The 22,191-nt window shown below is 43.7% G+C and overlaps 1 protein-coding gene across 1 annotated transcript; it reads right to left on the minus strand.

The window, feature by feature from the left end:
- Window positions 1-2,753: 2,753 nt before the first annotated feature.
- On the minus strand, window positions 2,754-16,310 carry LOC142213490 (hatching enzyme 1.2-like). The gene is made up of 13 exons (XM_075281840.1): window positions 16,242-16,310; window positions 15,261-15,288; window positions 14,152-14,205; window positions 13,445-13,585; window positions 13,243-13,360; window positions 10,650-10,828; window positions 7,675-7,762; window positions 7,397-7,524; window positions 6,980-7,080; window positions 5,279-5,489; window positions 5,022-5,140; window positions 4,151-4,353; window positions 2,754-2,823 (listed from the first exon to the last, which is right to left on the minus strand). The coding sequence occupies exons 1-13, from the start codon at window positions 16,308-16,310 to the stop codon at window positions 2,754-2,756; spliced, it is 1,509 nt and encodes a 502-aa protein (XP_075137941.1).
- Window positions 16,311-22,191: the final 5,881 nt, after the last annotated feature.

The raw sequence follows: 22,191 nt of genomic DNA on the forward strand, positions 1-22,191 counted from the left end.
TCCTGTATACTCCTGTATACTCTGCTTACCTCCTGTATACTCTGCTTATCTCCTGTATACTCGGCTTATCTCCTGTATACTCCTGTTATCTCCTGTATACTCTGCTTACCTCCTGTATACTCTGCTTACCTCCTGTATACTCAGCTTATCTCCTGTATACTCCGCTTACCTCCTGTATACTCAGCTTATCTCCTGTATACTCCTGTTATCTCCTGTATACTCTGCTTATCTCCTGTATACTCCTGTTATCTCCTGTATACTCTGCTTATCTCCTGTATACTCTGCTTACCTCCTGTATACTCCTGTTATCTCCTGTATACTCTGCTTATCTCCTGTATACTCCTGTTATCTCCTGTATACTCTGCTTATCTCCTGTATACTCTGCTTATCTCCTGTATACTCCTGTTATCTCCTGTATACTCTGCTTATCTCCTGTATACTCTGCTTACCTCCTGTATACTCCTGTTATCTCCTGTATACTCCTGTTATCTCCTGTATACTCTGCTTACCTCCTGTATACTCTGCTTACCTCCTGTATACTCCTGTTATCTCCTGTATACTCTGCTTACCTCCTGTATACTCCGCTTATCTCCTGTATACTCTGCTTATCTTCTATATACTCGGCTTACCTCCTGTATACTCTGCTTATCTTCTATATACTCGGCTTACCTCCTGTATACTCCGCTTATCTCCTGTATACTCTGCTTATCTTCTATATACTCGGCTTACCTCCTGTATACTCTGCTTATCTCCTGTATACTCAGCTTATCTCCTGTATACTCGGCTTACCTCCTGTATACTCCTGTTATCTCCTGTATACTCCTGTTATCTCCTGTATACTCTGCTTATCTCCTGTATACTCCTGTTATCTCCTGTATACTCTGCTTATCTCCTGTATACTCTTCTTACCTCCTGTATACTCTTCTTACCTCCTGTATACTCCGCTTACCTCCTGTATACTCTGCTTACCTCCTGTATACTCCTATTATCTCCTGTATACTCCGCTTATCTCCTGTATACTCCGCTTATCTCCTGTATACTCGGCTTATCTCCTGTATACTCGGCTTATCTCCTGTATACTCTGCTTATTTCCTGTATACTCTGCTTACCTCCTGTATACTCCTGTTATCTCCTGTATACTCCTGTTATCTCCTGTTACCTCCTGTATACTCTTCTTACCTCCTGTATACTCTGCTTATCTCCTGTATACTCGGCTTATCTCCTGTATACTCTGCTTATCTCCTGTATACTCGGCTTATCTCCTGTATACTCCTGTTATCTCCTGTATACTCCTGTTATCTCCTGTATACTCTGCTTACCTCCTGTATACTCTGCTTATCTCCTGTATACTCTGCTTACCTCCTGTATACTCAGCTTATCTCCTGTATACTCCGCTTACCTCCTGTATACTCAGCTTATCTCCTGTATACTCCTGTTATCTCCTGTATACTCTGCTTATCTCCTGTATACTCCTGTTATCTCCTGTATACTCTGCTTATCTCCTGTATACTCTGCTTACCTCCTGTATACTCCTGTTATCTCCTGTATACTCCTGTTATCTCCTGTATACTCCTGTTACCTCCTGTATACTCTGCTTACCTCCTGTATACTCCTGTTATCTCCTGTATACTCTGCTTACCTCCTGTATACTCCGCTTATCTCCTGTATACTCTGCTTATCTTCTATATACTCGGCTTACCTCCTGTATACTCTGCTTATCTTCTATATACTCGGCTTACCTCCTGTATACTCCGCTTATCTCCTGTATACTCTGCTTATCTTCTATATACTCGGCTTACCTCCTGTATACTCTGCTTATCTCCTGTATACTCAGCTTATCTCCTGTATACTCGGCTTACCTCCTGTATACTCCTGTTATCTCCTGTATACTCCTGTTATCTCCTGTATACTCTGCTTATCTCCTGTATACTCCTGTTATCTCCTGTATACTCTGCTTATCTCCTGTATACTCTTCTTACCTCCTGTATACTCTTCTTACCTCCTGTATACTCCGCTTACCTCCTGTATACTCTGCTTACCTCCTGTATACTCCTATTATCTCCTGTATACTCCTATTATCTCCTGTATACTCCGCTTATCTCCTGTATACTCCGCTTATCTCCTGTATACTCGGCTTATCTCCTGTATACTCTGCTTATTTCCTGTATACTCTGCTTACCTCCTGTATACTCCTGTTATCTCCTGTATACTCCTGTTATCTCCTGTTACCTCCTGTATACTCTTCTTACCTCCTGTATACTCCGCTTACCTCCTGTATACTCTGCTTACCTCCTGTATACTCCTGTTATCTCCTGTATACTCCGCTTATCTCCTGTATACTCGGCTTATCTCCTGTATACTCGGCTTACCTCCTGTATACTCTGCTTACCTCCTGTATACTCCTGTTATCTCCTGTATACTCCACTTATCTCCTGTATACTCGGCTTATTTCCTGTATACTCCGCTTACCTCCTGTATACTCCTGTTATCTCCTGTTACCTCCTGTATACTCAGCTTATCTCCTGTATACTCCTGTTACTTCCTGTATACTCGGCTTATTTTGTGTGTATTCAGTTTATCTCTTGTATACGCTGCTGTGGATGTGTCATAAGGATGAGACTAGCCCTTTAACCCTTCAGTGGTGGCTGTATATTCAGCAGTCTCTGTATATCTGTATATAGATTATATTAGTCCAGGGGACGCCGCCAGGAGTGAGAGCAGAGACAGACGCCAGCGGTTTCTCATTACTGGGTTTATTGGGTACAGTACAGAGGCTGCGTCTTGTGGTCCCCGCACAGGTGTGTCCTCAGGTCTCCACTCAGACTACAAAGATAAAATAGACCACATTAGACGCATTGTCCATTCCGTGTCCTCCATATTGTCCTCACTGTCATACATGAGATACAGGTTATGGTCGGGGACACTGGACAGTAGTCACAGTCAGTCAGCGCACCGCGGCCATCCTACTGCAAGGCCCCAAGGCTGCAAACTGGATCCTGATACACAAAGTCTCCTGCGCTCCGGCTCTCGGGGTGTCACCGGCAGATTTAACATTTGCAATGCAGCAATTCCTGCAGGTTGGAAGTTTTTGCTGTGATGGGTTTTCGGAATATCCTGATGGAAGTTCAGCAGCGTGCCCGACCCTTGTGACCCCAGCCTTACATTATACAGGTGTCTGGGCATGTTACTGTATGCAGCAGGGTTAGACATTAAATGTGCCTGGTCCTGACCTGCACCCCTTCCCCTCCATTCCTGCCCTGGGCCGGCCATCACTTCCACCGCTCTGTGCACGGATCAGCTTTAGCAGTGATGGCACGTTGCAGTATACAGATTGTATACAGGGGATGTGACATCACAGCTGCCACAGTGGGGAGCGGTTTGTGTACGTATTTTAGCACGCACGGTCCTTTCTACCCCCAGGAGTTAGGCCCATGTCAGAGGAGTCTGGGCTGTGCTTTACTCAACAGTATGTATTTAAAGGGGTTGTCTGTGAATTAAAGCAAATGTAGGAGTGTTCAGGGTGGGTGTAAAACAGAATAAAGCCCCCCTCACCTATCCCTGGTGCTCTGATCTACAGCCCTGGTCCCCTGATCTACAGCCCTGGTCCCCTTTTATCTCCTGTACTGGGACTTACCAGGCTGGGAGTGGAGGGGCTCACATAACCCTGAGACCTTAGGCCTTAGTGGACACAGGTGATGTATGTGAGTGATGTCATCGGTGTCTGTGAGGTCAGCAGCCATGTCAGCCCCTCTACCCTAGGGGACGGAGGAGCAGGACTGTACAACGCACTGCTGGGGTAGGTCAGTATGATGGGGTCTCCTGCTTTATGCCCACCCTGACTGCCCCAGAGTTTGCTATAATTCATGGACTGCCTATATATATGAGTGTGCAGGTATAGAAAAGGGATTAGCAGGAATAGCTGTCAGCTGAACAAGATCTTGAAGTTATAGGAGAAGCTTCAGGCACTTCAGTAGGTCTTCTATAGGAAGGGTATGAATATATGTATATAGATTAGAGTTTGGGCACTTTTCCATCTTTGTCTCCTCTCTAACCTCAAGCTAAGGAATAAACAACAACGTTAACTCTGCTTCATCTGTCACTTGCCAATGGTCTTGTTAGTCTTCAGGTTCCTCACTTACCCCAAATATACCTGACCTGGAAGCCGGTGCTCTGCACCGATCTATCAGTGTGAAACTCTAGCAGCACCCAGTTCCCTGGAGACACCATCGGCGGCATCTTTTTGGATCCACAAAACTTTGCTGACGCTGAGGAGTCCCCGTGCAGGACGGAGAGGTAGTCGTAGATACAGTTACGGGAGAGCTCCAGGGCAAAGGAGGTGAAACTCAGCTGCACCTATGGGGGGTATTAGGTCCAAATCATCAAGTTATTAAGTCCAAGGGAATAGATGAAAGTTTAGAAAGAAATCTGTTTCCTTTTTGCATAGAAGTCTATAGAGAGTGGGAGGAGGATGATGTATTGCCTCATTCTGGGCAGAAGTGGAGTCTTAACTTATAGATGTAGCAGTGTTGGGAGAGCTTAGTCACAGTATACAGATTGTAGCCGCTGCAGGTAGTCGTATCTTATACATACAGCAGTGTCAGGAGAGCTGCGTGCAGTTGTGTCTTTTCTAGGTCCCCCTCCCTCTCCAGACACTTCTATGTAAAAAGTAACTGATAAGTGGAGAAGGAAACCGATTTCTTTAATAAGATCTATAAAAACTGTCGTATATTCACCTGGACTATTTATATATGACAAGTGGTTTTATATTTGGAGGTCACTTTATTACATACATCATCATTGAAAATATTAGGGCAGATCACCTTGTACCCCGGGGGGGTGAGTATTAGTACATGTGTATTAGGGCAGATCACCTTGTACCCCGGGGGTGTGTATTAGTACATGTGTATTACAGCTGCTCACCTTGTACCCCGGGGGTGTGTATTAGTACATGTGTATTTCAGATGCTCACTTTGTACCCCGGGGGGGGGGTGTATTAGAACTTGTGTATTACAGCTGCTCACCTTGTACCCCGGAGGGGCCACAATAGACCATTTACAGTCAGTAGATGGAAAATACTTGGTGGGATATCCTGGAGACGTCAATGTCCCTTTAACTGCTGTGTAAGTTTCTCCACAAACCACTTAAAGAAGAAGTAAAAGGATTTAATAAACCCACAATAAGGGAGACAATAAAGTCTGACCCTGGATCCATCTCAAGCAGATCCCAAATGTGCTCCCGATATTGGGCTATAATTTCTATTTCGACCCTCTCATTCTACCTGTGTGATATGAGGCTGAGAAACTTGTCTTCTCCTTGCTCCACATCTCCACCAGCATCGTGTTCCCAGTAGACACCATTGGTGGGGGCGCTCCAGTCCGACATGTCGCATTCAGAAGGATCGGGGCGGACTTGCTGACTCCATCATAAACCACCAGGTAGTCGCTATAGCAGGAGCCAGACATGGTGAAGGTGAGAAACTGCAAAAACACCTAAAACATGGAAGAAGAGAAGGACAAGTCACTGCTAAGATGGAAGAAGAGAAGGACAAGTCACCACTAAGATGGAAGAAGAGAAGGACAAGTCACCACTAAGATGGAAGAAGAGAAGGACAAGTCACCACTAAGATGGAAGAAGAGAAGGACAAGTCATCACTAAGATGGAAGAAGAGAAGGACAAGTCACCGCTAAGATGGAAGAAGAGAAGGACAAGTCATCACTAAGATGGAAGAAGAGAAGGACAAGTCACTGCTAAGATGGAAGAAGAGAAGGACAAGTCATCACTAAGATGGAAGAAGAGAAGGACAAGTCACCGCTAAGATGGAAGAAGAGAAGGACAAGTCACCGCTAAGAAGGAAGAAGAGAAGGGCAAGTCACCGCTAAGAAGGAAGAAGAGAAGGGCAAGTCACCGCTAAGATGGAAGAAGAGAAGGGCAAGTCACCGCTAAGATGGAAGAAGAGAAGGACAATTCACTGCTAAGATGGAAGAAGAGAAGGACAAGTCACCGCTAAGATGGAAGAAGAGAAGGACAAGTCATCACTAAGATGGAAGAAGAGAAGGACAAGTCACCGCTAAGATGGAAGAAGAGAAGGACAAGTCACTGCTAAGATGGAAGAAGAGAAGGACAAGTCACCACTAAGATGGAAGAAGAGAAGGACAAGTCACCGCTAAGATGGAAGAAGAGAAGGACAAGTCACTGCTAAGATGGAAGAAGAGAAGGACAAGTCACTGCTAAGATGGAAGAAGAGAAGGACAAGTCACTGCTAAGATGGAAGAAGAGAAGGACAAGTCACCGCTAAGATGGAAGAAGAGAAGGACAAGTCACCAATAAGATGGAAGAAGAGAAGGACAAGTCACCACTAAGATGGAAGAAGAGAAGGACAAGTCACCACTAAGATGGAAGAAGAGAAGGACAAGTCACCGCTAAGATGGAAGAAGAGAAGGACAAGTCACTGCTAAGATGGAAGAAGAGAAGGACAAGTCACCACTAAGATGGAAGAAGAGAAGGACAAGTCACCGCTAAGATGGAAGAAGAGAAGGACAAGTCACCACTAAGATGGAAGAAGAGAAGGACAAGTCACCACTAAGATGGAAGAAGAGAAGGACAAGTCATCACTAAGATGGAAGAAGAGAAGGACAAGTCATCACTAAGATGGAAGAAGAGAAGGACAAGTCACCACTAAGATGGAAGAAGAGAAGGACAAGTCACCACTAAGATGGAAGAAGAGAAGGACAAGTCATCACTAAGATGGAAGAAGAGAAGGACAAGTCACCACTAAGAAGTCCCTGAAAACCCTTTGTAGGTTACAAGACTATAACAGGACCCCATTTTAGGATCCTCCAGAGGTTCTACTGAGACAAACATAGACCGGGTTCAGTATAATAATGGAGGCGCTGGAGCCACAAGGAGGTCTCTAAAATATACACATGATATGTCAATACGCCCCAGACATGCGGCACCGGATCACATGTCCATGACATACCTTGTTTGTTGGAACACGGATGAGCCACACACAGTCCGGCCGGTTCATTGATGGGGGGTGAAATGTCCCCGAAGTGTCACAGAGAAGAAAACTACAGACGTCTATGAGAAAAAACACGGAGATAACAAATGTAGAGAGGTCAAGAACGTGAACGGCATGAACACCGGTGACTTGGGGGGGCGTTCACACTGGATGGAAACGCTGCTGATTTACTGGTCAGATATCTGGACTAGAACAGCAGGAAAGTGGATGAGACCTGAACGAATCTCAGACATGTTAGGTGGGGAAAACTGATCTGTGGTCCAAATGGTTAAAGGAGTTACCCCTCTGTGCACAGGATAGGAAATAACAGATTGGAGGGGTCCGAGCGCTTAGAGGTGTGTATATAATCTCATAGTAAAGGTGTCACCTCCTCACCACATTGATAGAGACGATTTATCTTCATCAGGTCCAGGCTGCTCAGTCCGTTCCTCTGCCCTATAGAGACGCTGGCATCCGGCTTTGGTACTATTGTGGGCTGTCCGGGGACACTGGTGAAGGCAAATCTGACCATATAGAGGGAGATACAAAACAAGGGGATAACATCCAGGTAGCAGCCAATCAGATCAGACTTCATTCCCCAAAGAGCTTTATAACAATGAGAGGCTCTTTCTGATTGGTCAGTACGTAAAGGACTTAATGACTTGTTCAATTACCTTCCATAATGCATCACAGACGTGTAATCGTACTGCAAGCCCAGGTTATTGGTGTCTGGCTGCGACTTCTCAAAGTTGCTTTTGTAGGCTGTGTATATGTAAAAAGGAAAATTATATAATAATCACTTTGTATATACATTGTATTAGCTATGTATAGTTATATCCTGTATTATACTCCAGAGCTGCGCTCACTATTCTGCTGGTGCAGTCACTGTGTACATACATTACATTACTTATCCTGTATTATACTCCAGAGCTACACTCACTATTCTGCTGGTACAGTCACTGTGTACATACATTACATTACTTATCCTGTATTATACTCCAGAGCTGCGCTCAGTATTCTGCTGGTACAGTCACTGTGTACATACATTACATTACTTATCCTGTATTATACTCCAGAGCTGCGCTCACTATTCTGCTGATGCAGTCACTGTGTACATACATTACATTACTTATCCGGTATTATACTCCAGAGCTGCACTCACTATTCTGCTGGTGCAGTCACTGTGTACATACATTACATTACTTATCCTGTATTATACTCCAGAGCTGCGCTCACTATTCTGCTGGTGCAGTCACTGTGTACATACATTACATTACTTATCCTGTATTATACTCCAGAGCTGCGCTCACTATTCTGCTGTTGCAGTCACTGTGTACATACATTACATTACTTATCCTGTATTATACTCCAGAGCTGCGCTCACTATTCTGCTGGTGCAATCACTGTGTACATACATTACTTATCCTGTATTATACTCCAGAGCTGCGCTCACTATTCTGCTGGTGCAGTCACTGTGTACATACATTACATTACTTATCCTGTATTATACTCCAGAGCTGCGCTCACTATTCTGCTGGTGCAGTCACTGTGTACATACATTACATTACTTATCCTGTATTATACTCCAGAGCTGCGCTCACTATTCTGCTGGTGCAGTCACTGTGTACATACATTACATTACTTATCCTGTATTATACCCCAGAGCTGTGCTCACTATTCTGCTGGTACAGTCACTGTGTACATACATTACATTACTGATCCTGCATTATACTCCAGAGCTGCGCTCACTATTCTGCTGGTCACTGTGTACATACATTACATTACTTATCCTGTATTATACTCCAGAGCTGCGCTCACTATTCTGCTGGTGCAGTCACTGTGTACATACATTACATTACTTATCCTGTATTATACTCCAGAGCTGCGCTCACTATTCTGCTGGTACAGTCACTGTGTACATACATTACATTACTTATCCTGTATTATACTCCAGAGCTGCGCTCACTATTCTGCTGGTGCAGTCACTGTGTACATACATTACATTACTTATCCTGTATTATACCCCAGAGCTGCGCTCACTATTCTGCTGGTACAGTCACTGTGTACATACATTACATTACTTATCCTGTATTATACCCCAGAGCTGCGCTCACTATTCTGCTGGTACAGTCACTGTGTACATACATTACATTACTTATCCTGTATTATACTCCAGAGCTGCGCTCACTATTCTGCTGGTCACTGTGTACATACATTACATTACTTATCCTGTATTATACCCCAGAGCTGCGCTCACTATTCTGCTGGTACAGTCACTGTGTACATACATTACATTACTTATCCTGTATTATACCCCAGAGCTGCGCTCACTATTCTGCTGGTCACTGTGTACATACATTACATTACTTATCCTGTATTATACCCCAGAGCTGCGCTCACTATTCTGCTGGTACAGTCACTGTGTACATACATTACATTACTTATCCTGTATTATACCCCAGAGCTGCGCTCACTATTCTGCTGGTACAGTCACTGTGTACATACATTACATTACTTATCCTGTATTATACCCCAGAGCTGCACTCACTATTCTGCTAGTGCAGTCACTCTGTACATACATTACATTACTTATCCTGTATTATACTCCAGAGCTGCGCTCACTATTCTGCTGGTCACTGTGTACATACATTACATTACTTATCCTGTATTATACCCCAGAGCTGCACTCACTATTCTGCTGGTACAGTCACTGTGTACATACATTACATTACTTATCCTGTATTATACTCCAGAGCTGCGCTCACTATTCTGCTGGTGCAGTCACTGTGTACATACATTACATTACTTATCCTGTATTATACTCCGGAGCTGCGCTCACTATTCTGCTGGTACAGTCACTGTGTACATACATTACATTACTTATCCTGTATTATACTCCAGAGCTGCGCTCACTATTCTGCTGGTCACTGTGTACATACATTACATTACTTATCCTGTATTATACTCCAGAGCTGCGCTCACTATTCTGCTGGTACAGTCACTGTGTACATACATTACATTACTTCTCCTGTATTATACTCCAGAGCTGCGCTCACTATTCTGCTGGTACAGTCACTGTGTACATACATTACATTACTTATCCTGTATTATACCCCAGAGCTGCGCTCACTATTCTGCTGGTACAGTCACTGTGTACATACATTACATTACTTATCCTGTATTATACCCCAGAGCTGCGCTCACTATTCTGCTGGTACAGTCACTGTGTACATACATTACATTACTTATCCTGTATTATACTCCAGAGCTGCGCTCACTATTCTGCTGGTACAGTCACTGTGTACATACATTACATTACTTATCCTGTATTATACTCCAGAGCTGCGCTCACTATTCTGCTGGTACAGTCACTGTGTACATACATTACATTACTTATCCTGTATTATACTCCAGAGCTGCGCTCACTATTCTGCTGGTGTAGTCACTGTGTACGTACATTACATTACTTATCCTGTATTATACCCCAGAGCTGCGCTCACTATTCTGCTGGTACAGTCACTGTGTACATACATTACATTACTTATCCTGTATTATACTCCAGAGCTGCGCTCACTATTCTGCTGGTACAGTCACTGTGTACATACATTAAGTACATCCCATATAATATGTACCGTACATGTGACATTACCGTCTGATATATACATCCAGTTTATGTCCACGTAGATGTCGCGGTCGCTCCTCATGTGTTCATGGACAAGTCCCAGGACGTGGTTGAGTTCGTGTTGTACAATCCCTTTGGATAGACAGCCAGGGTTGAGTAGAGAAAGGTCCTGGGGTCCTCCAATCCTGCCTAGATAGGACCAGCATCTGAAGGAGCATCCGAATCATCAGAGGACTTTCTAGAGAGAAAAATTCTAGAGAGAAATGGAAAGAAACTGAGAGATAAAGAAAGAACAGGGAGAACGTGAGAGAGAGAGGAAGAAGGAAGACGTCTAGAAGAAGAACCTCGAGGAGAGAAGACCTGCTGGGACCCTGGTAGACCCAGAAAAATACTCAACACTTGTTGTTCTTGATTGTCCGTATGATTGGCCCTGCTTTCTCCAGATACACATAACCTTCTCCATGATACTCCAGACCAGCTGGGCTCGGCCTCCACCCAACTGTCCTGACTGGCCGGGGCAGAGGGGAACATTCCAAACATAATTTTTTATTGCTCTCCACACCTCACACCATCCCCCGACTCCATTGTTTTCTATGCGTGACCCCCAAGTCCTGGGTAACCTATGAGCCCATGGCCACCGCCGCTCCAGGATTCGGCCCCCTACTCCTTATACTGTCTTCGTTTTACCCTTATCTTGTGGCCTCTAAGGCAAGGAGGGAAATTTCCAAAAGAAGTGAAGACGGAAGAAGCTCGAACCGATCAGAAATAGAAGCAACATGACAGGAATGGGAAGAGGAGCCTATTCACACTGTGCGGCAACACAATGGCGTATTCTGTCATATATATACAGTTAGGGCCAGAAATATTTGGACAGTGACACAATTTTCGCGAGTTGGGCTCTGCATGCCACCACATTGGTTTTGAAATGAAACCTCTACAACAGAATTCAAGTGCAGATTGTAACGTTTAATTTGAAGGGTTGAACAAAAATCTCTGATAGAAAATGTAGGAATTGTAGACATTTCTTTACAAACACTCCACATTTTAGGAGCTCAAAAGTAATTGGACAAATAAACATAACCCAAACAAAATATTTTTATTTTCAATATTTTGTTGTGAATCCTTTGGAGGCAATCACTGCCTTAAGTCTGGAACCCATGGACATCACCAAACGCTGGGTTTCCTCCTTCTTAATGCTTTGCCAGGCCGTTACAGCCGCAGCCTTCAGGTCTTGCTTGTTTGTGTGTCTTTCCGCCTTAAGTCTGGATTTGAGCAAGTGAAATGCATGCTCAATTGGGGTAAGATCTGGTGAGTGACTTGGCCATTGCAGAATGTTCCACTTTTTTGCACTCATGAACTCCTGGGTAGCTTTGGCTGTATGCTTGGGGTCATTGTCCATCTGGACTATGAAGCGCCGTCCGATCAACTTGGCAGAATCTGGGCTGAATCTGGGCTGAAAGTATATCCCGGTACACTTCAGAATTCATCCGGCTACTCTTGTCTGCTGTTATGTCATCAATAAACACAAGTGACCCAGTGCCGCCATTGAAAGCCATGCATGCCCATGCCATCACGTTGCCTCCACCATGTGTTACAGAGGATGTGGTGTGAATTGGATCATGTGCCGTTCCCTTTCTTCTCCAAACTTTTTTCTTCCCATCATTCTGGTACAGGTTGATCTTTGTCTCATCTGTCCATAGAATACTTTTCCAGAACTGAGCTGGCTTCTTGAGGTGTTTTTCAGCAAATGTAACTCTGGCCTGTCTATTTTTGGAATTGATGAATGGTTTGCATCTAGATGTGAACCCTTTGTATTTACTTTCATGGAGTCTTCTCTTTACTGTTGACTTAGAGACAGATACACCTACTTCACTGAGAGGGTTCTGGACTTCAGTTGATGTTGTGAACGGGTTCTTCTTGACCAAAGAAAGTATGCGGCGATCATCCACCACTGTTGTCATCCGTGGACGCCCAGGCCTTTTTGAGTTCCCAAGCTCACCAGTCAATTCCTTTTTTCTTAGAATGTACCCGACTGTTGATTTTGCTACTCCAAGCATGTCTGCTATCTCTCTGATGAATTTTTTTCTTTTTTTTTCAGCCTCAGGATGTTCTGCTTCACCTCAATTGAGAGTTCCTTTGACCGCATGTTGTCTGGTCACAGCAACAGCTTCCAAATGCAAAACCTCACACCTGGAATCAACCCCAGACCTTTAAACTACTTCATTGATTACAGGTTTACGAGGGAGATGCCTTCAGAGTTAATTGCAGCCCTTAGAGTCCATTGTCCAATTACTTTTGGTCCCTTGAAAAAGAGGAGGCTATGCATTACAGAGCTATGATTCCTAAACCCTTTCTCCGATTTGGATGTGGAAACTCTCATATTGCAGCTGGCAGTGTGCACTTTCAGCCCATATTATATATATCATTGTATTTCTGAACATGTTTTAGTAAACAGCTAAAATAACAAAACTTGTGTCACTGTCCAAATATTTCTGGCCCTAACTGTATATATATATACAGTGCCGAATAGGAACCTATATACATGTATCATTCTAAACATTGATATATCTCCCATTAATAAGGGCCCCTACGTGCTCGGCAGAGCGTCCATATTACTCACCCATCCACTGAGCGGATCTGGATATAATCTGTCTCCGTTTTCCTTTCCACAAAGCGGATACAAGTCAGGGCAGAATATTCCAATATGGCCGATTGGATGATGGCGGCGTTGGCAGGGGCTGCGGGAACAAGAGACGGTAGAGAGGTCAGTCCAGAGGTACAACGACTTAGGAGCCACCTCATAGATATCTACAACAGCTTACAGTAGTCAGAAGACAACGTGTAGGGGACGGCAACTACTCCAGAGCTGGATTTTGGCCAGAAGCATCCTAGACCCGGGCAGCCCAGGGCACTGCGGCCCAAGGGGACGGCGATATCTCCATGGCGGAGCAGCCTCTTACTGCCTGTATATAACAAGACCAAGCCAAAGATTAGAAGGACAGATAAGGAGATCAAGCAGGGCATGAGCTGCAGCTATAGGGAGAGGTACGTATAGGATGGGCCAGGCTTACGGGACTGAGACAGACAGGAGACTATACAAGATCGAATAGTGTCCTAAGAATATACAAGAGTGGGACGTACCCCCTATATACTAGACATCCCATATAAATCACATACACTCCATGCATATCCCATATATATCCCATATAAATCACATACACTCCATGCATATCCCATATATATCCCATATAAATCACATACACTCCATGCATATCCCATATATAGCCCAAAGATCCCATATAAATCACATACGCTACAAACATATCCCATATATATCTAATACATCCCATATATATCCCATACATACCCCATACTATTATTTGAGTCCATCGCCCTCTCTGCTGACCCTATAGATGGGTATAATAGTTCTATAGATATTTGAGGGTTTTTTCTCTTGTTTATTGTCTTTTACCCCGTTACACCCCGGCGGTTGTTCTATGGGTTCGGTATTTGGTGTTTTCGGTGTTACCTTTGTCCTGTTTGATGTTTATACTGAAGATGTCGTCCTCCGAATTCTCAGACCCTGCAGAAACAGACAAGAGGTATCAAAGAGGTTACAGTGTATACAAGTGACCAGTCTGACAACTCGGGTCCGGAGCAGAAGGTCTGTGCTTGCATGGAGTGGGTCGGGTCGGGGACTCCTGCGGTAACTGATTACACCATATTTTACTATGTGGTACTGTGTAAAAGTTTTAGGCAGGTGTGGGTTAAAATGCTGATCGGGAAGCAATAGAAGGGTTAATAGTTTATTTTATGAAGTGAATGAAGAAAAGAGAAATGTAAATCCCATTAATATTCGGTGTGACCTTTGCCCTTTGCCTTCTTCTTGATACAGACCGTTTTTGGCAGACCTGGGCCGAGAGGTTGTTCCCGCCGCCATCTTGGAGAGCTAAGCCCAGATCTTCTCTGGATGTTGCTTGCTCCAATCCGTCTCTCTCTTCTTGTCATCCAAGACAGACTGGACTAATTCTGTGGGGGCCGGATCATCAATTCCAGGACTCCTCCTTCAAAGAGCAAAGGTCACACCAAATATTGAGGGCATTTACATTTTTTTCTTCATTTGGTCTTTATAGGATTCAGAATCTTTGGGGCTGATTTATGAGGCCGGAGTTTCCGCTTCTGCTCCTGATATTCCCGCTGGGATCTTGTGCCTCGTTTTTGATGAGGTTCCTTATACATTGGTGCGTCTAAGCCGGTATCTAGGCCATCTCCTTCCTAGTGTAGATTTCCAGTATTATAAATCTGACAGACCCTCCATGCCCCCTCCGTGCCCCTCTGTGGCCCTGCACGCCCCCTCCCCGCTCCCTCCGTGCCCCTGTACGCCCCCTCCGTGCCCCCTCCCCACCCCCTCTGTGTCCCTCCACACCCCCTCTGTGCCCTCTCCGTGAAAAGTGGTGTATGAACACAAAACTTAAAAAGTTAAAACTTTCACAAAACTTCAGACTTGTGCAAAAAATCTCCCTAATTTTTCCAGGCTTGTTCGCCAGTTTTCTTGTGCGCAGGTCTCAGTGATTCGGCCCCTTTATGTTGTGTTTTGGCTCCCTGTACCCTATAGAATTGTATAAGGTCAGCACTCACCATTGGGACTTTCTATTTCATCTGCGGTCTAAGAAGAAAAACAGACACATTATAGCATCGACCTGTGTTATCAAATATAGGAAACACCATGTATAGGGGACACAGCGGTGATTACAATGTATAGGGGACACAGCGGTTATTACAATGTATAGGGGACACGGATTATTATACTGTATAGAGAGACAGAGGGATTGATACAATGTATAGGGGACACGGGTTAAATGTATAGGGGACACAGCGGTTATTACAATGTATAGAGAGACAGAGGGATTGATACAATGTATAGGGGACACAGGAATTTCTACAATGAATAGGGGACACGGTATATCTCAATATATAGGGGACACCAGGGTTTATACAATGTATAGGGGACACGGGGTTATTACAATTTATACAGAGAAAGAGGGGTTATTCCAATGTATGGGGACACAGGGGATATTGCAATGTACAGAGAGACAGAGGGGTTATTACAATGTATAGGGGACACAGGGATCATCACAATGAAAAGACAGACACAGGGGTTAATATAATATATATGGATCTGCTAGGAATGTTTTTGGATTTGCTCTTTGAGGTTCGATGCCATTGCCTGAGCCGCCCTCTATAATATTAGCCACACCCCATTTAAAGAACATTCCCATTTTTGCCGTGACCTCAATCCTTGGGGATCACCTCACAAAAGGGTCTCCCAAGTTGATGTTTCACCTTCCCTTTGGCCATAAATACCCCCTATACAACAAGTCCATAGACCCCTATACAAGGAATATATAGACCCTACACAACAAGTCTATAGACCCCTATACAACGAATATATAGACCCTATACAAGGAGTATATAGACCCTATACAACAAGTCCATAGACCTCTATACAAGGAGTATATAGACCCTATACAACAAGTCCATACACCCCTATACAAGGAATATATACACCCTATACAAGGAGTATATAGACCCTATACAAGTCATTGGTCCGCGTCTCACCTGGTAGGGTAAGGACAGGCCGGCTCTCAGCAGATAGGACAGGACTGTCAGGTATTTGCCGGCCTCCATCTTCTCCGGATCCTCCGATCTCTGTTTTACATTAACCTATTTTAGGAGCGTAACAATAATGTGAGGACAAAACATAAAAGCGTCCAATGAGCCGGCGCGGGACACACCAGCCGCGGCTCGCCTTACACACGGGACAGATTACATTCCACATTTTCACCTCGGGGTGACAGAAATGGAACGGAGCCATTATCTGCAAACACCGAAAAGAAAAAGGCGGCTCCTGTATCCCTGCCATGGCTGCCATGTGTGAGGACAGCCTAAGGGGGATCCTCCTAGGGAGTAGCTGATCACTATGGGGACTCTGTCCAGTCCCTGCAGCTTGTCCTGCTGGCCAGTAAACCAGTTAGTCCAGTACTGGTCAGGTTCTCATGGATGGGGGGTCTCGGGTGGGGCTCCGGGGCTCAGACACTTGTCCCCTGGATAGGACATAACTTACCTGAATACGGGGTCTCCAAGAGCCCCTTAGACTTATCCTAGGGGGTGACTCACATGGAGGAGGTTTGCAGGACTCTGCACAGAACATCTAGAAACTCTGCCATGGACTCAGCAATATTAGACAAGGCCGAGGAACTACAAGTCTCAGGACAGAACAGAATGTACAGCGGACCCATCTAATAAAAATGACTGAACCTTTCCCTGCTTATCTATCACGTATCTGCGACCACTCGCATCGCCCCTGTCCAGGTCAGTCACAGAAGTTCTATACATCACCTGGAAAAGACGCCAACCACAGAGAGGTCAGAGAGCGGAAACTTAAGGAGCCGCCGGGGGTTGTGGAGCGGGGAGTATAGCAAGGAAAGAGATGTGTTATTAACAAAACTGATGTCTCCAGTCCTCAGCTGAGTCCTGGACCCTGGAGAAGATCAAGCAAGATGGCCGCCCCATAATAAAGTACAGGAAATAGAATAAAAAAATCAGAAAATGTCAACAGTAGAAATCAGTGACACGTTTTGGTATCTGCGCCCCATTCCCTTTAACCCTTTCCATGCTGGCCCCCACTTCCAGGCTTTACAGATCTGACGCATCTTTGGGATTCACCAGTTTCTTGTTTTACTCATCCAAAGATAAAGAAGGAACAGAAAACGGCGCCACCTACAGATTAGGGTGGGGGGACAATAGAAGAATCAAGGACAAGGACATCGCCCCGGGCAGCCTATAAGTAAACAACGGGGACAATGACCGCCCCAGATGGCACCACGAAGAACATTCTGTCACCTCTGTACAAGACACGAAGGGCCGGGACATCTCCAGATTATATTACTGCGAGGAAACCGGAACTTCTGGAGGAACCGCCGACTCTGACTCTGTGTCTTACTGGTTATAAAGGGGTTGTCCAGTGTAGAAAACGTCATCACCGTACATCTTATTAGTGAATTCTGAGCTATTAGAAGGAGAAACTCTGTCCCTCATAAAGGGAAAGTGGTTTAAAGGCTCTCAGTCCTGAAGATCCATCCAGTAATACACCAACAACCCAGAGACTCCAGGAGGCGCTAGAGGAGGATCTCTGTACTGTGACATCACTGTGTGTATTATCTCTGTACTGTGACATCACTGTGTGTATTATCCTGTACTGTGACATCACTGTGTGTATTATCCCTGTACTGTGACATCACTGTGTGTATTATCTCTGTACTGTGACATCACTGTGTGTATTATCCTGTACTGTGACATCACTGTGTGTATTATCCTGTACTGTGACATCACTGTGTGTATTATCCTGTACTGTGACATCACTGTGTGTATTATCCCTGTACTGTGACATCACTGTGTGTATTATCCTGTACTGTGACATCACTGTGTGTATTATCTCTGTACTGTGACATCACTGTGAGTATTATCTCTGTACTGTGACATCACTGTGTGTATTATCTCTGTACTGTGACATCACTGTGTGTATTATCCTGTACTGTGACATCACTGTGTGTATTATCTCTGTACTGTGACATCACTGTGTGTATTATCCTGTACTGTGACATCACTGTGTGTATTATCCTGTACTGTGACATCACTGTGTGTATTATCCTGTACTGTGACATCACTGTGTGTATTATCCTGTACTGTGACATCACTGTGTGTATTATCTCTGTACTGTGACATCACTGTGTGTATTATCCTGTACTGTGACATCACTGTGTGTATTATCCTGTACTGTGACATCACTGTGTGTATTATCCTGTACTGTGACATCACTGTGTGTATTATCCTGTACTGTGACATCACTGTGTGTATTATCCTGTACTGTGACATCACTGTGTGTATTATCTCTGTACTGTGACATCACTGTGTGTATTATCCTGTACTGTGACATCACTGTGTGTATTATCCCTGTACTGTGACATCACTGTGTGTATTATCTCTGTACTGTGACATCACTGTGTATTATCCCTGTACTGTGACATCACTGTGTGTATTATCCCTGTACTGTGACATCACTGTGTGTATTATCTCTGTACTGTGACATCACTGTGTGTATTACCCTGTACTGTGACATCACTGTGTGTATTATCTCTGTACTGTGACTTCACTGTGTGTATTATCCTGTACTGTGACATCACTGTGTGTATTATCCTGTACTGTGACATCACTGTGTGTATTATCCTGTACTGTGACATCACTGTACTGTATGTATTATCCTGTACTGTGACATCACTGTGTGTATTATCTCTGTACTGTGACATCACTGTGTGTATTATCCCTGTACTGTGACATCACTGTGTGTATTATCTCTGTACTGTGACATCACTGTGTGTATTATCCTTGTACTGTGACATCACTGTGTGTATTATCCTGTACTGTGACATCACTGTGTGTATTATCCTGTACTGTGACATCACTGTGTGTATTATCTCTGTACTGTGACATCACTGTGTGTATTATCCTGTACTGTGACATCACTGTGTGTATTATCCTGTACTGTGACATCACTGTGTGTATTATCCTGTACTGTGACATCACTGTGTGTATTATCCTGTACTGATCCTGTACTGTGACATCACTGTGTGTATTATCTCTGTACTGTGACATCACTGTGTGTATTATCTCTGTACTGTGACATCACTGTGTGTATTATCCTGTACTGTGACATCACTGTGTGTATTATCTCTGTACTGTGACATCACTGTGTGTATTATCTCTGTACTGTGACATCACTGTGTGTATTATCTCTGTACTGTGACATCACTGTGTGTATTATCCTGTACTGTGACATCACTGTGTGTATTATCTCTGTACTGTGACATCACTGTGTGTATTATCTCTGTACTGTGACATCACTGTGTGTATTATCTCTGTACTGTGACATCACTGTGTGTATTATCCTGTACTGTGACATCACTGTGTGTATTATCCTGTACTGTGACATCACTGTGTGTATTATCCTGTACTGTGACATCACTGTGTGTATTATCCTGTACTGTGACATCACTGTGTGTATTATCCTGTACTGTGACATCACTGTGTGTATTATCTCTGTACTGTGACATCACTGTGTGTATTATCCTGTACTGTGACATCACTGTGTGTATTATCTCTGTACTGTGACATCACTGTACTGTATGTATTATCCTGTACTGTGACATCACTGTGTGTATTATCTCTGTACTGTGACATCACTGTGTGTATTATCTCTGTACTGTGACATCACTGTGTGTATTATCCTGTACTGTGACATCACTGTACTGTATGTATTATCCTGTACTGTGACATCACTGTGTGTATTATCTCTGTACTGTGACATCACTGTGTGTATTATCTCTGTACTGTGACATCACTGTGTGTATTATCTCTGTACTGTGACATCACTGTGTGTATTATCCTTGTACTGTGACATCACTGTGTGTATTATCCTGTACTGTGACATCACTGTGTGTATTATCTCTGTACTGTGACATCACTGTGTGTATTATCCTGTACTGTGACATCACTGTGTGTATTATCTCTGTACTGTGACATCACTGTGTGTATTATCCTGTACTGTGACATCACTGTGTGTATTATCTCTGTACTGTGACATCACTGTGTGTATTATCTCTGTACTGTGACATCACTGTGTGTATTATCTCTGTACTGTGACATCACTGTGTGTATTATCCTGTACTGTGACATCACTGTGTGTATTATCTCTGTACTGTGACATCACTGTGTGTATTATCTCTGTACTGTGACATCACTGTGTGTATTATCTCTGTACTGTGACATCACTGTGTGTATTATCCTGTACTGTGACATCACTGTGTGTATTATCTCTGTACTGTGACATCACTGTGTGTATTATCCTGTACTGTGACATCACTGTGTGTATTATCCTGTACTGTGACATCACTGTGTGTATTATCCTGTACTGTGACATCACTGTGTGTATTATCCTGTACTGTGACATCACTGTGTGTATTATCCTGTACTGTGACATCACTGTGTGTATTATCCTGTACTGTGACATCACTGTGTGTATTATCCTGTACTGTGACATCACTGTGTGTATTATCTCTGTACTGTGACATCACTGTGTGTATTATCCTGTACTGTGACATCACTGTGTGTATTATCCTGTACTGTGACATCACTGTGTGTATTATCCTGTACTGTGACATCACTGTGTGTATTATCCTGTACTGTGACATCACTGTGTGTATTATCCCTGTACTGTGACATCACTGTGTGTATTATCCTGTACTGTGACATCACTGTGTGTATTATCCTGTACTGTGACATCACTGTGTGTATTATCTCTGTACTGTGACATCACTGTGTGTATTATCCTGTACTGTGACATCACTGTGTGTATTATCCTGTACTGTGACATCACTGTGTGTATTATCCTGTACTGTGACATCACTGTGTGTATTATCCTGTACTGTGACATCACTGTGTGTATTATCCTGTACTGTGACATCACTGTGTGTATTATCTCTGTACTGTGACATCACTGTGTGTATTATCCTGTACTGTGACATCACTGTGTGTATTATCCTGTACTGTGACATCACTGTGTGTATTATCTCTGTACTGTGACATCACTGTGTGTATTATCTCTGTACTGTGACATCACTGTGTGTATTATCCTGTACTGTGACATCACTGTGTGTATTATCTCTGTACTGTGACATCACTGTGTGTATTATCCTGTACTGTGACATCACTGTGTGTATTATCTCTGTACTGTGGACATCACTGTGTGTATTATCTCTGTACTATGACATCACTGTGTGTATTATCTACACTGTGTGTATTATCCTGTACTGTGACATCACTGTGTGTATTATCTCTGTACTGTGACATCACTGTGTGTATTATCTCTGTACTGTGACATCACTGTGTGTATTATCTCTGTACTGTGACATCACTGTGTGTATTATCTCTGTACTGTGACATCACTGTGTGTATTATCCTGTACTGTGACATCACTGTGTGTATTATCCTGTACTGTGACATCACTGTGTGTATTATCCTGTACTGTGACATCACTGTGTGTATTATCCTGTACTGTGACATCACTGTGTGTATTATCCTGTACTGTGACATCACTGTGTGTATTATCTCTGTACTGTGACATCACTGTGTGTATTATCCTGTACTGTGACATCACTGTGTGTATTATCTCTGTACTGTGACATCACTGTACTGTATGTATTATCCTGTACTGTGACATCACTGTGTGTATTATCTCTGTACTGTGACATCACTGTGTGTATTATCCTTGTACTGTGACATCACTGTACTGTATGTATTACTCCTGTACTGTGACATCACCTGTGTGTTATTATCTCTGTACTTGTGACAATCACTGTGCTGTATTATCTCTGTACTGTGGACATCACTGTGTGTATTATCTCTGTACTGCTGACATCACTGTTGTATTATACCTGTACTGTGACATCAACTA

This window comes from Leptodactylus fuscus, chromosome 7 (genome assembly GCF_031893055.1).
Source record: "Leptodactylus fuscus isolate aLepFus1 chromosome 7, aLepFus1.hap2, whole genome shotgun sequence".
NCBI lineage: Eukaryota > Metazoa > Chordata > Amphibia > Anura > Leptodactylidae > Leptodactylus > Leptodactylus fuscus.